The 18,180-nt window shown below is 42.8% G+C and overlaps 1 protein-coding gene across 2 annotated transcripts in view; it reads right to left on the reverse strand.

Moving 5' to 3' along the window:
• Nucleotides 1-1,491: 1,491 nt before the first annotated feature.
• LOC139553414 (phospholipase DDHD1-like) overlaps nucleotides 1,492-18,180 on the reverse strand; it is a 48,100-nt gene continuing 31,411 nt past the window's right edge. For both annotated transcript variants that reach the window (XM_071365712.1, XM_071365714.1), the window contains 9 exons: nucleotides 14,636-14,745; nucleotides 14,023-14,129; nucleotides 11,254-11,516; nucleotides 10,987-11,062; nucleotides 10,697-10,846; nucleotides 10,265-10,329; nucleotides 9,994-10,166; nucleotides 9,246-9,455; nucleotides 1,492-8,932 (listed from right to left, as the gene is read on the reverse strand). In XM_071365712.1, coding sequence (XP_071221813.1) covers nucleotides 8,751-8,932; nucleotides 9,246-9,455; nucleotides 9,994-10,166; nucleotides 10,265-10,329; nucleotides 10,697-10,846; nucleotides 10,987-11,062; nucleotides 11,254-11,516; nucleotides 14,023-14,129; nucleotides 14,636-14,745 — 1,336 coding nt within the window. In that variant the 3' untranslated portion in view covers nucleotides 1,492-8,750. The remainder of the gene's footprint in view (nucleotides 8,933-9,245; nucleotides 9,456-9,993; nucleotides 10,167-10,264; nucleotides 10,330-10,696; nucleotides 10,847-10,986; nucleotides 11,063-11,253; nucleotides 11,517-14,022; nucleotides 14,130-14,635; nucleotides 14,746-18,180) is intronic.

Genomic DNA, 18,180 nt, shown 5'->3' on the forward strand with positions numbered 1-18,180 from the left:
AAACACAGACTAAATCGAAGTTTACTGTACCTTGTAAGATGTTTGTGGAAAACGTAGCATAAACTAAACATTTTTACTCTGGGGGCTGGTGATCAATAACGGTAGGTCACAGGCAGACAAATAAAATATCCTCATGATCTGTGGAGTCCCGGCTTTCGGTGAGTATCAACGTATTCAGTGTTTATTTCGTTTATGCTTCACAACGAAAACCGAAATGTAGGTAGCAATCATCTTGAAATGAGGTAATCGGCTCAGCCTGCCCTTATAATTGTGTTTGCCCATATATGGTAGTAAGTCACAACAAAGAGTTGAAGGCACCGATCAATAGCCAAGATACTCAGCTTTCCGCAGACACCCTGCTTTTGAAGATGGGGGGCTACCGTTCTCATACCAGAATGAATTGAATGAAAAAAAAAAAAAATCTAATAGGGTCCCCAAATATGGGGAATTTACATTTCTGAGGTTTTAAAAACACATGTAAACTGTTTATCATAATAACAGGCATTGTATTTGTTTTCCTGAAATGATGTTCTACCCTCTCTTATCAGACTGACATTTTCTGTTCATTATTTTTCTTGAAGCATAGCTAAATCAAATATAAAGAGAAACTCTCACCTCTGTATTTTCATTTCTGATACATCATTCCAAGACCAACATGAGTGGATTGTACACTGTGGGCCTACAGTGTGAGTCCTTAGCCTAAATAATGAGAAGATTAACAGGCACGAGTAATGGACGATTGAAGGGCAGAAGAATCAACCCCCTATTGAAATAAAACCCTGTTGAGTCTGTATGGATACCTAGCTATTAGTCATTATCAACAAAATAAATCACATATTAATGTGTGGAATTTCAGTTTTTTTTCTATCCACACACTGACTCCACCACTCTAGAGAATGACATATTTAGCCAAACAACTTGTTGATGTGCATTCAAAGCCATAGACACACAAATGGCGAGTTTGGCAAAGATTGAGCTGGTATCCTTTTTTTTCCATTGCATCTGCTCTTCTGCACAGCAGCATGCACTCCTGCTCCAAGTGGTCAGGGGCAAGGCATGAATCATCTGGGTTTCTGGCTCTCCTCTAGTGTTCTGCTCTTACTAGCTCCAGCAAAGGAATTTGGGCCTCAGACTATGGTCTGCATCAAAGCGATTTATAACCTCTCCTGCTGCTCTGAACCCCTAGTCAGAGTCTGGCAGCCAACCCATTGCCTTTTATAGGCTCTGTTTAATTGCCGGGTAAACATTTGGAATCAGATGCAGCGCAGCCAGGAGTGGGGACTGGTGCTGCAGAGCAGGAGATAGTACAGTTAGTATAAGAGAGTACTGTCTGTGTCAGGTTTCTCTGTACAGTGTCTGACTTTCACACAACACTGGTCTAGTGTCGGTCTTGAATTGTGGTGGCATTTACGTCCCTTGCTTTTGTAAACATGAAAAACCCTTTCAAATGACTAATAGTTAAAACAGTTGAAAATACACAAAACGTGTATCAAAGATACAACCGTTACATTTTTATTTAACTAGGCAAGTCAGTTAAGAACACATTCTTATTTACAATGACAGCCTACCGGGGAACAGTGGGTCAACTGCCTTGTTCAGGGACAGAACGACAGATTTTTACCTTGTCAGCTCAGGGATTCGATCCAGCAACCTTTTGGTTACTGGCCCAAAGCTCTAACCACTAGGCTACAACGCACAACCTTTATACCGCAAAACTTTATATTTATGCATTTTCAAAGTACTTTGTGTAAGCATATTGGCTTATCCCAGTAGTGATGTAGTAGTGACAAGTTTTGGGGATTTAAAGATACCTAAAATGTCTCATTGGTGTTACCATAATCGGTGTTACTCCTCCTACTGGTGGCACAATGCTATCATAATGGTAAACATTATTTCAAGTCATTAAGCTGCCATATTAGTTGATTTAGACAGGAAGATGTACACAAATACATTTAAATACAAATATAGATATATATATTTTTTTACATTTTTCCAAAATGCCATGCCCAAATGCCAAAGCAATTCAGGAACGACCCGTCACTAAAATAATCTCAGTCAAAACCAGACAGTCAATTACTGATGTGGAACTTGTACTGTATCCTCTAATGAAGTTCACAACAGTGTCTGTAATCAAGTGGATATGGCAGTGTCCAATGGAAATGTGTAACTTTGTACTTAAATGATACAATCCTGGCAAACAGTCCTAGATATGGACATATGCATACAGCTAGAAAGTATATTACAGCGTTATAGCATGTTGTACAGACAGTCTTAATATTCACTGTCAAAGTATTTGCATGTGATTTAACTAGGAGTTAGTACTGGACAAACTAAATGAAGGGTCGCTCAAGTACATCACTCTATAAATCCTTTGTAATTGCTCAGATATACAGACCACCGCAGGGCTGATCAGTAACTGTCTAATGCTAATTCTTGCCTTATTGTTAGTGGAGAGGAATTGGACTTGGAGAGGTCTCTGATGACCAGATGGTCAAAGATGGTCATTGATTTAGAGTAACTCATGGGGAGGTTTGCCATCTTGTGGCCAAACCTAGAACCAAGGGTATTGCCAGGTTTTTTTGCCATTGGTATTGCAGTCCAGTGTTTGTTGCATTCACTTAACTTTTAACTAATCCCAACTCTGCTTTACAGATATTGTTTAAGTGCACTTGGATTCAACTACTGCACCAATCTAGATACATAAAAAGTGTTACCCAATATCTTTAATCACACAAAGCTCTATTCATAAACTATCAATCAGCTATTGTTGTGTGGTTGGAAAGTCTGTGCAGTGCAGAGGAAAGAATTTGATCTAAGGTTCAAAGAAAACAAATAGCAGTATAGTGCTCCAACAGAACCTGGAAACTAGCAAATCGTTCCTGCTTAATATTTTGACAATATCTTCATCCCTCAGCCTCGTCCCAGACCTCCCTCCCACACATTTTAGCACTTCTCATTCAGACAGACAAGACCGTCCAGACGTCAGTACAAATCCTTCCTCTCAGATATCATCATTGGGATATGACAGAACAACTTTAAAAAAGCAGCAGAAGGGAGAGTACAGAATAAAATAAGAAAAATGTTTTAATAAAATAAAATGTTTTGGATGGCAGTTTGCAGTTTGATTACAGGCATGATGGGTTATTGCACAGCTCTAGGGACAGTCACTTTTCCAGCAGAAAGTCAAAGTAACAGTTTTACTGAAAAAGGTTTAGTTCATACAGTCGACTCAGACAATCCAAGATGGTACTTCTCATTCTGTGGACATAAATCTGAAAGGCTAGAGCTCTGGGGCATATCATTAGGTGGAAATTGTTTTGTAACAGGAAAACAAGGCGGTACTACCAGAACTTATCTAATAAGAACACTGAGGTCTATATTTCATCGCAAAACATACTGTATTCTACAGTGTGCCCTACTGAACACAACTGGTTTGACAGATGATCCCTTAGGGTTCAAAGGTGAACCAAAGCTCTCAAATTGTGGGCGACTCTGGGATAGACCAGCTAGATACTGTACTTTGACTTCCCTGTGGCTTCACTAAATGCTCAGAGCTGAGATGAATGGTCAGACAATATAACAGACATATCCCTGAGGTTTGTGAAACCTCCCTGACAAGAGAGTCCCAAGACCATAATCAAAACAGAACAAAAAACAGAACGTGCACATCAAACTATTTAAACTAATTTCTTCAGCCAATATATTTCCGAACACAGTTTACATTCGGTGCTTGCCTGTATTTGAATGAGGTTCACCTTGTGATAGCTGGCCTGATGTATCGGAACTTTAACCAACCACAATTATGATAGCCCCCTCCAACCCCATACCCAGCAGGTATCACTTTAGCATGCAGAGACATCAGTTAAACTGTCCTTGACCAGTATACTTAAAACAACATGTTGGGGAGTGTTCAAACCCTTCATAAGAGAGAATTAGTTGCATGACTGCCCAATGTGGAAACAACTTGATATAGATGGCAGAAAAGAGGCATAGTCTTTCACCTCTGTCAGACATTTAACAGAAACACACAAAAGCAATAAGAGCCATATCTAAAGCGGTCCTGTGCAATTTATAGCCATTGAGAATGTGTATCCACCATCAACATTCATTCTGAACAACTCCAAGTCATTTTCCCTTACTGCCCATGACATCAAGAATTGTTCTCTGGTCCTCTACAAGGCAGTCTGGTCCGAGTCCACTTGATTTGATTCACAAAATAGGCCCCACTAACATGCACGTCACTCTTCTGCAATGATCCCAAATGAGCACATAAAAAAAATTAAAAAATAATAATAATCCATTGTGTGGATTATTAGACCACAGCCCTTAGCTCTGGAACAGTTAGCAAGAGTTTGTGCCATACATATTATTAGACAATTAATTTGACTCTGTTATTCGGATAACAAAGCATAGGACATACAGGGAACGCTACAATGACAATGTGCAGTGAGCAGCACACACAAGTTAATTTGAGGTTAGTTCCATTTCATCATCCCGCATCTCTATAATTGCAAAAAATTGTTTATTTAAAAACATGCAGTGGTTTTTTTAGATAATGAGCAGCCAGTGCCAGACCATTTGAATGCAGCTTTAGGATTTCAAACATCTGTTGGCAACACTGCAATAACCCAGACACATTTACATTTAAAATGACCAGATGGGATGCAAAGTGATTCAGGCATCATGTTTCTCTTTCTGAGCCATAAACAAATCTACTGAGCTTGTTTAGTTTTGCATATTGTTCTTGGAAAAGGTGACTAAAGCTGAATAACTAACCTGAAGCCCTTTCGTAGAGGGAAAACGCCCTTGTATTTCAACATGCTCTGTTCATACTGGCTAAGCCATTAAGAGTAAAGCACGCATAAAATAACTTAGTCATATTTGGCCACCTGCTGGATTTCCTGTTCCCTTAAAGGCCCAGTGCAGTCAAACACGTAATTTTCCTGTGTTTTATATACATTTCCACACTATGAGGTAGAACATTTTCAAACCGATGATAATGCCCTTTTAGTGTAAGATCCGTTTGAAAAGACTGCCTGTTTTGGTTGGATGGAGTTTTGGCTTACCTGGTGACATCATCAGGCGGTAAATTAGTTAATAGTCCAATAAAAAAAAAGAGAGTTCCAAACTTCTCTGCCAATAAGAGATAGTGGGGAGGGGAAACTGAAAACTAAGACCACTCAGACAGTCCTTGACAAATTCTTGTTGAGAAATTGCTCTTTACTAAGAAGCTATTTTTTCTATATGACCTTTTTAATTCACAGTAAAGTACTTCATTTTTACCCCGAAATTATTTGATATTGAGAAAACAGCTGCATTGGACCTTTAAGGGATCTATGTTAACACTACTATACATTTGAAAATGATAATTAAAAATAAATTGGATAAAAAATATATACATCCTCTTTCCATTTTATTGATCAGGGAATCAATGTAAATATTTTAGTGCCTGAAGGTCACCTCCTGTTTATAACCTTTAAGGTTTCTTAGGAGAGTTTCTACTGGCTCAAACCTGTGAGTGACAGCTCCTCCTTCCAACCACAAAATTAACTAGGCAAGTCTGTAAATAAGAATTTGTTCTTAACTATGACAGCCTACACCGGCCAAACCCGGACGACGCTGGGCCAATTGTATGCAGCCCTATGGAACTCCCAATCACGGCCGGTTGTGATACAGCCTGGATTAAGCATTGACATGATCTCTCTTGGACACTTGAATTGCATACATTAGGAGCAAATTTGACTTCAGACTATCCATCTGAACAGAACTGACTTCGCCTGTGTTTTGGTTAGGTTGAAAAGTTGCTCAGTAACATAAAATGGAGGGTACATTTCAGAGCTCCATACATGGACCTAACATTGCTTTCTTGGTGACTAAAAGAGATCCTAAATTACATTTAATGACAATAATGTAAGTTACTAGTCAAGGCTGGCTACAGGCAAAATGACACTCACCAAGCTTGACTTTAACATGGACGGATGTTTGTGTCACTCGAATGTCCTGCTGACATTGTATGAACGTCATCTGAACATCAAGTGAAAGTCAAGTCGGTGCCACTCACTCCCTGGAGCCAAAGATGAGACGTTCAAATGTACCTCAAAGAAAACAGTTTGCCACACAGCACCATTCAGTTACTAAAACCAAAAGACATAGGGTAATGCTGTTACACAGTTGAAGTCGGAAGTTTACATACACTTAGGTTGGAGTCATTAAAACTTGTTTTCAACCACTCCACAAATTTCTTGTTAACAAACTATAGTTTTGGTAAGTCGGTTAGGACATCTACTTTGCGCATGACACAAGTCATTTTTCCAACAATTGTTTACAGACCGATTATTTCACTGTATCACAATTCCAGTGAGTCAGAAGTTCACATACACTAAGTTGACTGTGCCTTTAAACAGCTTTGAAAATTCCAGAAAATGATGTCATGGCTTTAGAAGCTTCTGATAGGCTAATTGACATAATTTGAGTCAATTGGAGGTGTATCTGTGGATGTATTTCAAGGCCTACCTTCAAACACAGTGCCTCTTTGCTTGGCATCATGGGAAAATCCCCCTCCAAAAATCAGCCAAGACCTCAGAAAAAAAATTGTAGACCTCCACAAGTCTGGTTCATCCTTGGGAGCAATTTCCAAATGCCTGAAGGCACCACGTTCATCTGCACAAACAATAGTATGCAAGTATAAACACCATGGGACCACGCAGCTGTCATACCGCTCAGGAAGGAGACGCGTTCTGTCTCCTAGAGATGAACATACTTTGGTGTGAAAAGTGCATTTCAATCCCAGAACAACAGCAAAGGACCTTGTGAAGATGCTGGAGGAAAGAGGTACAAAAGTATCTATATCCACAGCAAAACAAGTCCTATATCGACACAACCTGAAAGGCCGCACAGCAAGGAAGAAGCCGCCATAAAAAAAGCCAGACTACGGTTTGCAACTGCACATGGGGACAAAGATCATACTTTTTGGAGAAATGTCCTCTGGTCTGATGAAACAAAAAGTAGAACTGTTTGGCCATAAGGACCATCGTTACGTTTGGAGGAAAAAGGGGGAGGCTTGCAAGCCGAAGAACACTATGCCAACCGTTAAGCACAGGGGTGGCAGCATCATGTTGTGGGGGTGCTTTGCTGCAGGAGGGACTGGTGCACTTCACAAAATAGATGGCATCATGAGGTAGGAAAATGATGTGGATATATTGAAGCAACATCTCAAGACATCAGTCAGGAAGTTAAAGCTTGGTCGCAAATGGGTCTTCCAAATGGACAATGACCCCAAGCATACTTTCAAAGTTGTGGCAAAATGGCTTAAGGACAACAAAGTCAAGGTATTGGAGCAGCCATCACAATGCCCTGACCTCAATCCTATCGAAAATGTGTGGGCAGAACTGAAAAAGCGTGTGCAAACAAGGAGGCCTGCAAACCTGACTCAGTTACACCAGCTCTGTCAGGAGGAATGGGCCAAATATCACCCAACTTATTGTGGGAAGCTTGTGGAAGGCTACCCGAAACATTTGACCCAAGTTAAACAATTTAAAGGCAATGCTACCAAACACTAATTGAGTGTATGTAAACTTCTGACCCAATGTGATTAAAGAAATAAAAGCTGAAATAAATCATTCTCTACTATTATTCTGACATTTCACATTCTTAAAATAAAGTGGTGATCCTAACTGACCTAAGACAGGGAATTTTTACTAGGATTAAATGTCAGGAAATGTGAAAAACTGAGTTTAAATGTATTTGGCTAAGGTGTATGTAAACTTCCGACTTCAACTGTACGTCATCTAATAACTTTGTCGTATAAAAAATGAAAATGGCTTTTTGCAGAGCTTTGTGTGAGGCTCATGCTCACTACTGTCAATTGATACTTCTTCGTAAAAGTCACTCGATGATCAAATGGTAATGAAAAGTAGGAACACTAACTCGAAGTACAGCGAGACGAGTTCGTCTCCCACTTTTTTTACATTTCCAAAACAAATAAAGGAAAAACAAACTGTAGTATTATTTTCTTAGTGAAATATATTAACATTCTATTATAGAAATAACATTTAGACCCCTTTGAAAGTTGCATTGAGTTCGCTCAGACAGTAACATACGTTTTGAGACAAAGTAACACAAACTTAATGTCCTTCATAAGTCTTTCCATTATTTGAGGGTCCCAGTATCCAGCCCAGGTTCTTGTCGATGGAAACGTAACTCAGGGTAAGAAGATACAGACCAGTGTGGATAAGGGAGGTTACTGAGGGGTCCAAGCTGGCTTGTGCATCCCACAGCTCCATGAAGAGTCTGTGGAGGAGAGTAGAGCTTTGGGTTGGGCTTAACTATGGCTGAACCATGCCTGCTACACATGGGGGGAGTTGGAGATTGGTACATCCGAGAGGGCAGCGGTTTCAGACAGAGACTGTGATCTTAAGAGGAAGAGGAGACCCCTTCGGTAGCGTGCAATGAAATCTCTGACATACTCGTTGGCGACTGGAAGGATAGATGGAGGATCCTACTATGCCCCCATGCTTTCACAGAGCGTGCATTGGGACTGGTCATCACAGTGACAGGCAGGCTGCCCCCCTTAGGGGGCCATAATCCAATGTGTCACCCGTGTGAATGTGTATCCATCCTAAACAGTACGAAAGGAGGTCTGTGTGTTAGTAGAAGTGTGTCAGTATAAAACTAGTTAGAGAGAATGGAGTAACAAAGGGTGATAAAGATGCTATGTGTGAGTGTGGACATGGTGGAGTCGCTCTGTGTGTTTACTCTGGGTCAGGACTGTCTGTGGGTGGCGGCACGTTGGCCTGCTTGTATATGAACGTCAGTAGGAAGAGCGCAATATCGTGTGAGACCCAATAGGCTGTATGAGAGGTCACCGCTGACCAATAGCGGCTCTCCACAAGGCCCTCACGGAGTTCAAAGTCGATGCGGCGCTCCATTTCCACTGTAGAACAAAGAGACTCACTGTGAGAATACAATTTAATCTAACTACTGTATACCGCATAGGCCTACATGTCATAGGCCTAACTGCTACACATTCAAAAGGGTACTTAACAGTTAATATGGACAGTGGCTTGCAAATGTCAAGCACTCTTATTGATGTGCATTAGCATGATGTATTCCTTCTCTACAATTCTTTTTATAGGGCACTTGTTATTACATGGATCACAATACAATTATTCCTGAAACCTTAATTTCTTTCCCCACTTAAAACAATTGTACACAAAACAATGGGGTTGAAATGTAGTTCAACTAACCTGAGGGGTCTATGAGTGTGGAGGGGGACTGGGACAAGGTGGACGAGAGGCCGTAATCTGATTGGCTATCGACGGTCCTCTTCGGCTCCTCCCCCTCTGGAGTCCCGGCCTCGATGGCACAGGACACTCCGGAGGGCGCAGAGCGAGAGAACCGAGAGAACAGGATCCCTCCTATTCCCTTCCCTATACTGTTACCAATACTGGCCGCTCCTAGACAGATAAGACAGAGGGGGGGGGGAGAAAACAGCAAAGGCTTAATTTTAGACACAGGGTGCAACAAAGGTGAGTGAAGTAGACCCAGTACTACAGCTCTGGTCTTTACATGCTCTCTCCACAAGATGGCAGTGTTACTAGTGTCATCTCCAATGATCAGTCAGGTGGGTCTGTGATGGAAATACTGTAGAGGGAGTCCAATAATAGATGTCAACTCCATCACAACAGGCTGGGTACATGCTGAAGCACATTTAAATGGAGCCACCTGCTTTGTCTGCTCAGGACATGTTGTGCTGTCTACGAATACCTGCTGTTCAAATGACTGGCTGTAAAATCTATGGGAACCTACTGAGTGAGGTAATCATACAATGAAGTTGATTCTTTCTGTTCTAGCTTTGGACCACCCCGAGTTTGAATCTGTGTCATGTGTGCAGGTAATGAAGGCACTCCTATTATAATGTGCATGCAACATGCATGGTTATTTGATGCAACAAAGTTCTATACAGAGAATCAACCAGATGACTGACAGATGTACCTAGTATACTGGCCTTGCCCATGCTGGCGATAGACTCTCCATAGTATTTCCTGGCCAGAACAGGGGAGGTGGAGGGGCTGGGGATGCTCTCTGTGTCCGACGTCGGGTCCTTCTGCGGGTTGATGAAGGTGGGACGGATCTCATCGTACGGCGTGGGGTCTATAGCACTACACCTAGGAGAAGAAAAACATGTCACTGTCCATGAAGTAAGTAGTAGTTTCAGAAGTTTACAAGAGAATGAATTAAATGAATTAACTTTGTGAACTCTTACCAGTGTATCTGTGCAGGTGCAATGTTGCTGTAATGTTTAAGGATGAGGGGCTCCAGTCTGTAGGCCTGCAGGAGGGACAAACCAATCACAGTCAGTCTAGCACCCAGTCTATCCTCTGGTCAGGAAAAATCCCTCTGTATAATCATCCATAAGATGATCAAGGCTCAGAGGCACAGAGCTGAGGGTTAGGACAGGGCTATTCAAATTTGGCCTTCGAGGCTGGTTTTACATTTTTTCCACTCTAATCAGGAACTGATTTATAATGCAATCAACTACCCGATAGAAACAATTACCTGCTGTTTCAGCCCTCCAAGTCCAATAGAATAGCCCTGGTGAAGGGCATCGGTTTGTGTGTGTGTGTGTGTGTGTGTGTGTGTGTGTGTGTGTGTGTGTGTGTGTGTGTGTGTGTGTGTGTGTGTGTGTGTTTCTCACCACGGGGTCCGTGGGGTGGAAGATGTTGAATAGCCTCTGGCAGATGGCGCGAGGCAGAATGTGGTCCTGTTCGCCACTGTTCCCTGGTCTAATCCCTCTCAGGGCCAGGAACACTGCCAGGGGAGAGCCCATACAGAAGAAGTTCTCCACCTGGGGAAGAGGAAGAAACTGACACCATATCCTTCCTTCACATTATTGCTAGTCATCTTGTTACTTTCTTCCATTAACACCTTGGGTTCTGTGTCCTGGGTGATTGCTTTTGAGCAGTTTGAGCAGTTAGCAGAGTGTACCTTAAATTTAAGAGCAGGGAGTGCTAGCGGTTTGGAGGCCTCCAGGCCTTGAAGCTGATCCTCCAGCTCTCGTAACCTGAGGAGGAGAGGGGGAGTTTGAGTAATACTGTTCCTGTAGTATTCAGACCATTAACAAAACACTCATACCACACGCCTTCCTACACACCCCCCCCCCCTAGCTGTCTCTAGACACAGTCGAGATTGTCACAGTTTAGAGGACAGACAGACACTCATCCCATTCCTCCCATGACCCACCACCTTGCCTACCTGTTCCTGGTGAGCTGCAGCTGCTCCAGCAGGCATCTCTCCTCATAGGAGACCCATCTCAGGTCCAGCTCCTCCTCCAGCTCCTGATGCTCCTGCAGACAGAACTTCACCGGGTCCCAGCCTGTCATGATGTCAAAGGTGATCACGCAGCCCAGGGAGTGAGACACGATGGACACCTTGCCCCCCTTCTCCTCAAACTCTGGGTTCCTGGAGCAGAACAGGGTGTAGAGGCGGTTCAGCTCTGACGTCAGGCCCTTGGTGATCTGGAAATCAAAAGAAGGGGAGGGTAGTGTCAATTCAAATCTAATTTTACTTGTCACATGCGCCAAATACAACCTTACCATGTAATGCTTACTTACAAGCCCTTAACCAACAATGCAGTTCAAGAAATAGAGTTAAGAAAAAAGTTACAAAATATTCAAAATCAAAAAGTAACATACATTTACATAAGAATAACGAGGCTATATACAGGGGGTACCTGTACCGAGTCAATGTCCGGGGATACAGGTTAGTAGAGGTCATTTGTAAAGTGACTTTGCATAGATAATAAACAGCGAGTAACGGCAGTGTAAAAACAAACAAAAAAAAGGGGGGGGGGGGGGGGGGGGGTCAATGTTAATAATCCAGGTGACCATTTGATTAGTTGTTCAGCAGTCTTATGCCTTGGGGGGGGTAGAAGCTGTTAAGGAGCCATTTGGTCCTAGACTTGGCGCTCCGGTACCATTTGCTGTGCATTATCAGAGAGAAAAGTCTATGACTTGGGTGACTGGGGTCTTTGACAATTTTTTGGGCCTTCCCCTGACACCGCCTAGTATATAGGTCCTGGATGTCAGGAAGCTTGGCCCCAGTGAAGTACTGAGCCGTCGCAGTACCCTCTGTAGCGCCTTATGGTCAGATGCCGAGCAGTTGCCATACCAGGCGGTGATGCAACTGGTCAGGATGCTCTTGATGGTACAGCTGTAGAACTGTTCAGTCTCCTGGGGGGGAAAAGGTGTTGTCGTGCCCTCTTCACAACTGTCTTGGTGTGTTTGGACCATGATAGTTTGTTGGTGATGTGGACACCAAGGAACTTGAAACTCATGACCCGCTCCACTTCAGTCCCACCGATGTTAATGGGGGACTGTTCAGCCCTCCTTTTCCTATAGCCCGCAATCAGCACCTGTGTCTTGCTCACACTGAGGGAGAGGTTGTTGTCCTGGCACCACACTACCAGGTCCCTGACCTCCACCCTATAGGCTGTCTCATCTTTTTTGGTGATCAAGCCTACCACTTATGTTGTCAGCAAACTTGATGGTGTTGAAGTCGTGCTTGGCCACGCAGTTGTGGGTAAACAGGGAGTACAGGAGGGGACTAAGCACACACCCGAGGGGCCCCCGTGTTGAGGATCAGTGTGGCAGATGTGTTTTTGCCCACCCTTACCACCTGGGGGTGGCCCGTCAGAAAGTCCAGGATCCAGTTGCAGAGGGAAGTGTTTAGTCCCAGGGTCCTTAGCTTAATGATGATCTTTGTAGGCACTATGGTGTTGAACGCAGAGCTGTAGTCAATGAACAGCATTCTCACATAGGTGTTCCCTTTGTCCAAGTGGGAAGGGGCAGTGTGGAGCGCGATTGAAATTGCATCATCTGTGGATCTGTTGAGGCGGTATGCGAATTGGAGTGGGTCTAAGGTTTCTGGTGTGATGGTGTTGATGTGAGCCATGAACAGCATGACCAATTCAACTTCAACCCCCCCCTTCCCCCCCAAAGAAATCATAATTTTCTGCATTTGAGATCCTTTCCACACTGCCACGTAGGGCTGCATGATATGGTCAAGTAATCTGAGCATTATTTTTAACCAAATGTTTCAATTTGACTTGCGATTTAGAGCAAAACACTTGGATTAACGGTTGGAATCAGGGAAATAGAATGTCTATTCTAATTACAGTTGGAATATAATAGTGGGCACTTTTAATAGTGTTTGACATGACAACGAATGAAAATGCCAGGGAGGAGTTATTGTGACAGGAACTAATGTGTTGATAGGTGTTTCCTATTGGACCCTATAATCGTTGACCACATTGAATGTTTCCTCTTAGCTACTTCATGTAGCTAACATATATCTGCTTTGCGTTTACCTCTAATTTAGAAGACACTGTTGCACAAACAAGATGCTGATTTAGGTCTACACAATCACTGGTATGATCAGGCTGTATATCTAATTACGCTTGCTCTTACTCAGTACATTTATTAGCTAGCTAGCTAGCGCTAAGCATTAGCGGCTAACAATCAGCGGCTAACAAGATTTAGGAACAACTTGCTAAGAAAAGACAAACTAGCTGTTCGCAGATGTAAGAAGCACAAGCTAATAGTGTAATTATAAAACGGTATCCCGCCTAGCCCTAAGGCAGGTTACCTTCGTTTTCTTGGGCACAGGGTGGTCTGTTTGAAACATGTAGGTATTACAGACTCGGCCAGGGAGAGGTTGAAAATGTCATTGAAGAAACTTGCTAGTTGTTCCGCGAATGTTTTGAGTACAGGTCCAGGTAATCAGTCTGGCCCCGCAGCTTTGTCAATGTTGACCTGTCTTGCTCACATCGGCTATGGAAAGCGTGATCACACAGTCGTCTGGAACAGCTGGTGCTCTCATGCATGTTTCAGTGTTGCTTGCCTCGAAGCGAGCATAAAAAGGCATTTAGCTCATCTGGTAGGTTTGCGTCACTGGGCAGCTCGGCAAGTGAGATGAGGGATTAAACCCACTGTGTGTGTGTGTATGTGTGTGTTTCAGTCTCACCTCGTCCCTGTACAAGGGGCTGGTGTAGTACATGATGTCCATGGCACTGCTGTTGAGCAGGTCTCTCAGTCCTCGCACCTTATCTGGGGTGATGGAGTCCACTGTATCTGCAGGAAAACACACAATTCAACCATCAATACCATCTAGATATATTTAAGTATTTTTTTTATGGGAAAGCCTTTGTTCAGCCCCTCTATTTTTATTAATCCATTATATTCAGATCAATAAATCACCTATTAACTTGGCTAAAACAGTTAGTATCTATATTTTTACTATGTGCATCACAGACATATTAGGAAATTATAGGGGGTATGAGACAGGACAGGCAGAGGGCAGCACATGGAACATACACAAATGTTTTTCTATCACCGTGGGGACCTAAAATTGATTTCCATTGAAAATCCACATTTTTCCTAACCCTAAACCTAACCCGTAACCCAACTCCTCACCCTTAACCATAACCCCTAAACTTAAAATAGCCTTGTCCTCATGGGGATGTGAGAAATGTCCCCACAGGGGAGAATTTTCCATGTTTTACTATCCTTGTGGGAACTTTAGGTCCACACGAGGATAGAACAAGACCACACAACACACACACAAGCATTAACCTTACCCCCATCCAGTGCCAGTTTGGAGCGCCACTCTACAGGCAGAAACTCCACGTGCTCCTCTGTGTGCTCCGAAAAGTGCTTCTCCTCCATCTTCCTTACTGCCTCCCTTAGCCTGGACACACACACACACACACACCTTAATTGCCATGTGCACAAGGAATGTCTCTTGCTGTTCGATCTTAAAAAGGTATCTATAGATCGCATTTCATCTAGGTTTTTCTTAATGCTCTGTGAAATGTAGAAAAATACAGTAACAAATAAACATACCAACATCAACACATTTTATTGTGAGCAAACATCCTCGGCAGCAGGTGGTCACCGGTACATCATTACTGCTGGGTGAATGGCTTTACAATATGGTCCGTATACACTCCAAGTCAACCAGGGAATCCTTTGTGCCTTGTTTGCTCTCCCTTATGACTATGCGTGTTTGAGAGGACTGACGTGCGTCCATTTTACCACTCACTGACACAGTCCATTCACTCACAATGGCTGCTAGCATGCTACGTTAGCGTACTACGTTAGCTACACAAACACAATTAGAGTGGCTGCTGTTGACATAGCAGGGGCGACCGGGGAGTGACTTCGGCCTTAAGGTGAACTGGTCTGTGACGCTACCTGGCGCTAATGCAGTCTATCATGCAGTCTGTCTGGTGGGCTTTCATGTTTAGAGGCTAGGTCACCTATCATTGGCAAGCAGAATTTATCTTGAGTGGCTAACTGGTGAACGGGGTCGCAGTACTGGTTTTAATGGTCTTAACACAAACCCCCTCTGACACATGAAGAGGATCGTACCGAGAGGCTGTCCTTAATGCCCTCAGAACAAGCAGCCATTATTCCTAAATGGAGAGGAGAAGTATGGAAGGAGAGATGGGGGAAGAGAGAATTGGCTGAGAGAGATAGAAAGGAAGGGTGATGTCGATTGAAAGCTTCTGAGTGTTGCTCGAGAGTGAGACACAGCCAAGCCTCTAGGGAGAGAGAAAAGGAAGAGAGAGAGAGGGAGAGAGAAAGACAGCTGGCTAGACATGGCTGATCTTTCCTCTTGAGGCTTGAGAGAAAGCCAATAGCCTGATCCTAGCAGTGTAGGGAATGAGGCTTACAGTCGGGGCTGGCCTGACTTGGTCTACTTTTACTACCTGCTAAGCGTCCCTAAGCCCCTGGCAGAGAGAGGGACAGCACCCTCTGTGTTACTGTAAAGGGCCGGCATTGGGCAGTTGTGTTATTCCAGAACCTTCTAGGCGATATATATATATATAAATAAAGAGCTATAGGTAGGTCTGTCCTTTGTCTGGGTACCTACAATAAGCCTTAAGTCGTAATCACGCAGGACTGTAAGTACAGATTGATATTTATGAAACCACAAGAAAATACATAAACTCCAGCATCATCTTTTTATATTGTTTGAAAATGTCAACCAAAATGCGGCATAATTTAAATGACTCATAGAAAATACATTTATAAGAGTGTGAAATGCACTCCATTCAAAAAATCATTACCAGGTATTTCATATCAGAAATGAATGATTAACTGTTGTGAGTCTTGTACAAGCAGAGTCTAATTCCAAAAAGTGTGTCAGTGTGTCTCGTGCCCTGTCATTATCAGTCTGCGCTAAAGAGATAATTTACTTGATTACTGGGAGGAGATCAGATGACCTCCTATTGAAAGTGTAATTTCCAAAAGGTCAGCCTTTTGAGAAAGCAGAAAGCAAACGAGGGAGAACACAAAAGATAGAGATAAGGAAGGTAGAGAGGTGGAAAGAGAGAGGAGTTGGTAGAGAGCGAGAGAGAAAGAGAAGATCGAGATGGAGGAGGGGACCCACCAACAGGATGCTGTCATTTTTTTTTATTACATTGGATAAAAGTAAAGACTCAGAGCTAGAAACAGGTATATCATACATAGGGCTGTGGAGGTCACGAAATAGTCAGGCGGTGATTGTCAAGCAAATAACTGTCGGTCTCACGGTAATTGACCGTTAATTAACAAACACATTTAGCATCTCCTAGCTTCCACAAATAGCCTACAAACCAATGATGCAGACCTTTGGAATGTCTACATTTCAAACAGTCTAATAAATCCATACATTTCAAACAGTCTAATAAATCCATGTAATATAGCCTACACCGTCACAATAAATCCATTATTTACAGTTGAAGTCGGAAGTTTACATACACTTAGGTTGGAGTCATTAAAACTAGTTTTTCAACCACTCCACAAATTTCTTGTTAACAAACTATAGTTTTGGCAAATCGGTTAGGACATCTACTTTGTGCATGACTAGTCATTTTTCCAACAATTGTTTACAGACAGATTATTTCACTTATGATTCACTGTATCACAATTCCAGTGGGTCAGAAGTTTACATACACTAAGCTGACTGTGCCTGCCTGTAAATTTCCAGAAAATTATGCCATGGCTTTAGAAGCTTCTTTGAGTCAATTGGAGGTGTACCTGCAGATGTATTTCAAGGCCTACCTTCAAACTCAGTGGCTTGCCTCTTTGCTTGACATCATGGGAAAATCAAAAGAAATCAGTAGACCTCCACAAGTCTGGTTCATCCTTAGGAGCAATTTCCAAATGCCTTAAGGTACCACGTTCATCTGTACAAACAATAGTGCGCAAGTATAAACACCATGGGACCACGCAGCCGTCATACCACTCAGGAAGGAGACGCGTTCTGTCTCCTAGAGATGAACGTACTTTGGTGCGAAAAGTGCAAATCAATCCCAGAACAACAGCAAAGGACCTTGTGAAGATGCTGGAGGAAAGAGGAACAAAAGTATCTCCATCCACAGTAAAATGAGTCCTATATATCGACATAACCTGAAAGGCCGCTCAGCAAGGAAGAAGCCACTGCTCCAAAACCACCATAAAAAAGCCAGACTACGGTTTGCAACTGCACATGGGGACAAATATCATATTTTCTGGTCTGATGAAACAAAAATAGAACTGTTTGGCCATAATGACTATCATTATGTTTGGAGGAAAAAGGGGAATGCTTGCAAGCCGAAGAACACCATCCCAAACGTGAAGCATGGGGGTGGCAGCATCAAGTTGTGGGGGTGCTTTGCTGCAGAAGGGACTGGTGCACTTCACAAAATAGATGGCATCATGAGGAAAGAAAATTATGTGGATATATTGTAGCAACATCTCAAGACATCAGTCAGGAAGTTAAAGCTTGGTCGTAAATGGGTCTTCCAAATGGACAATGACCCCAAGCATACATCCAAAGTTGTGGCAAAATGGCTTAAGGACAACAAAGTCAAGGTATTGGAGTGGCCATCACAAAGCCCCGACCTCCATCGTATAGAAAATTTGTGGGAAGACCTGAAAAAGCATGTTCAAGCAAGGAGGCCTACCCACCTGACTCAGTTACACCAGCTCTGTCAGGAGGAATGGGCCAAAATTCACCCAACTTATTGTGGGAAGCTTGTGGAAGGCTACCTGAAACGTTTGACCCAAGTTAAACAATTTAAAGGCAATGCTACCAAATACTAATTGAGTGTATGTAAACTTCTGACCCACTGGGAATGTGATGAAAGAAATAAAA

The sequence above is a fragment of the Salvelinus alpinus genome, chromosome 25, assembly GCF_045679555.1.
Source record: "Salvelinus alpinus chromosome 25, SLU_Salpinus.1, whole genome shotgun sequence".
NCBI lineage: Eukaryota > Metazoa > Chordata > Actinopteri > Salmoniformes > Salmonidae > Salvelinus > Salvelinus alpinus.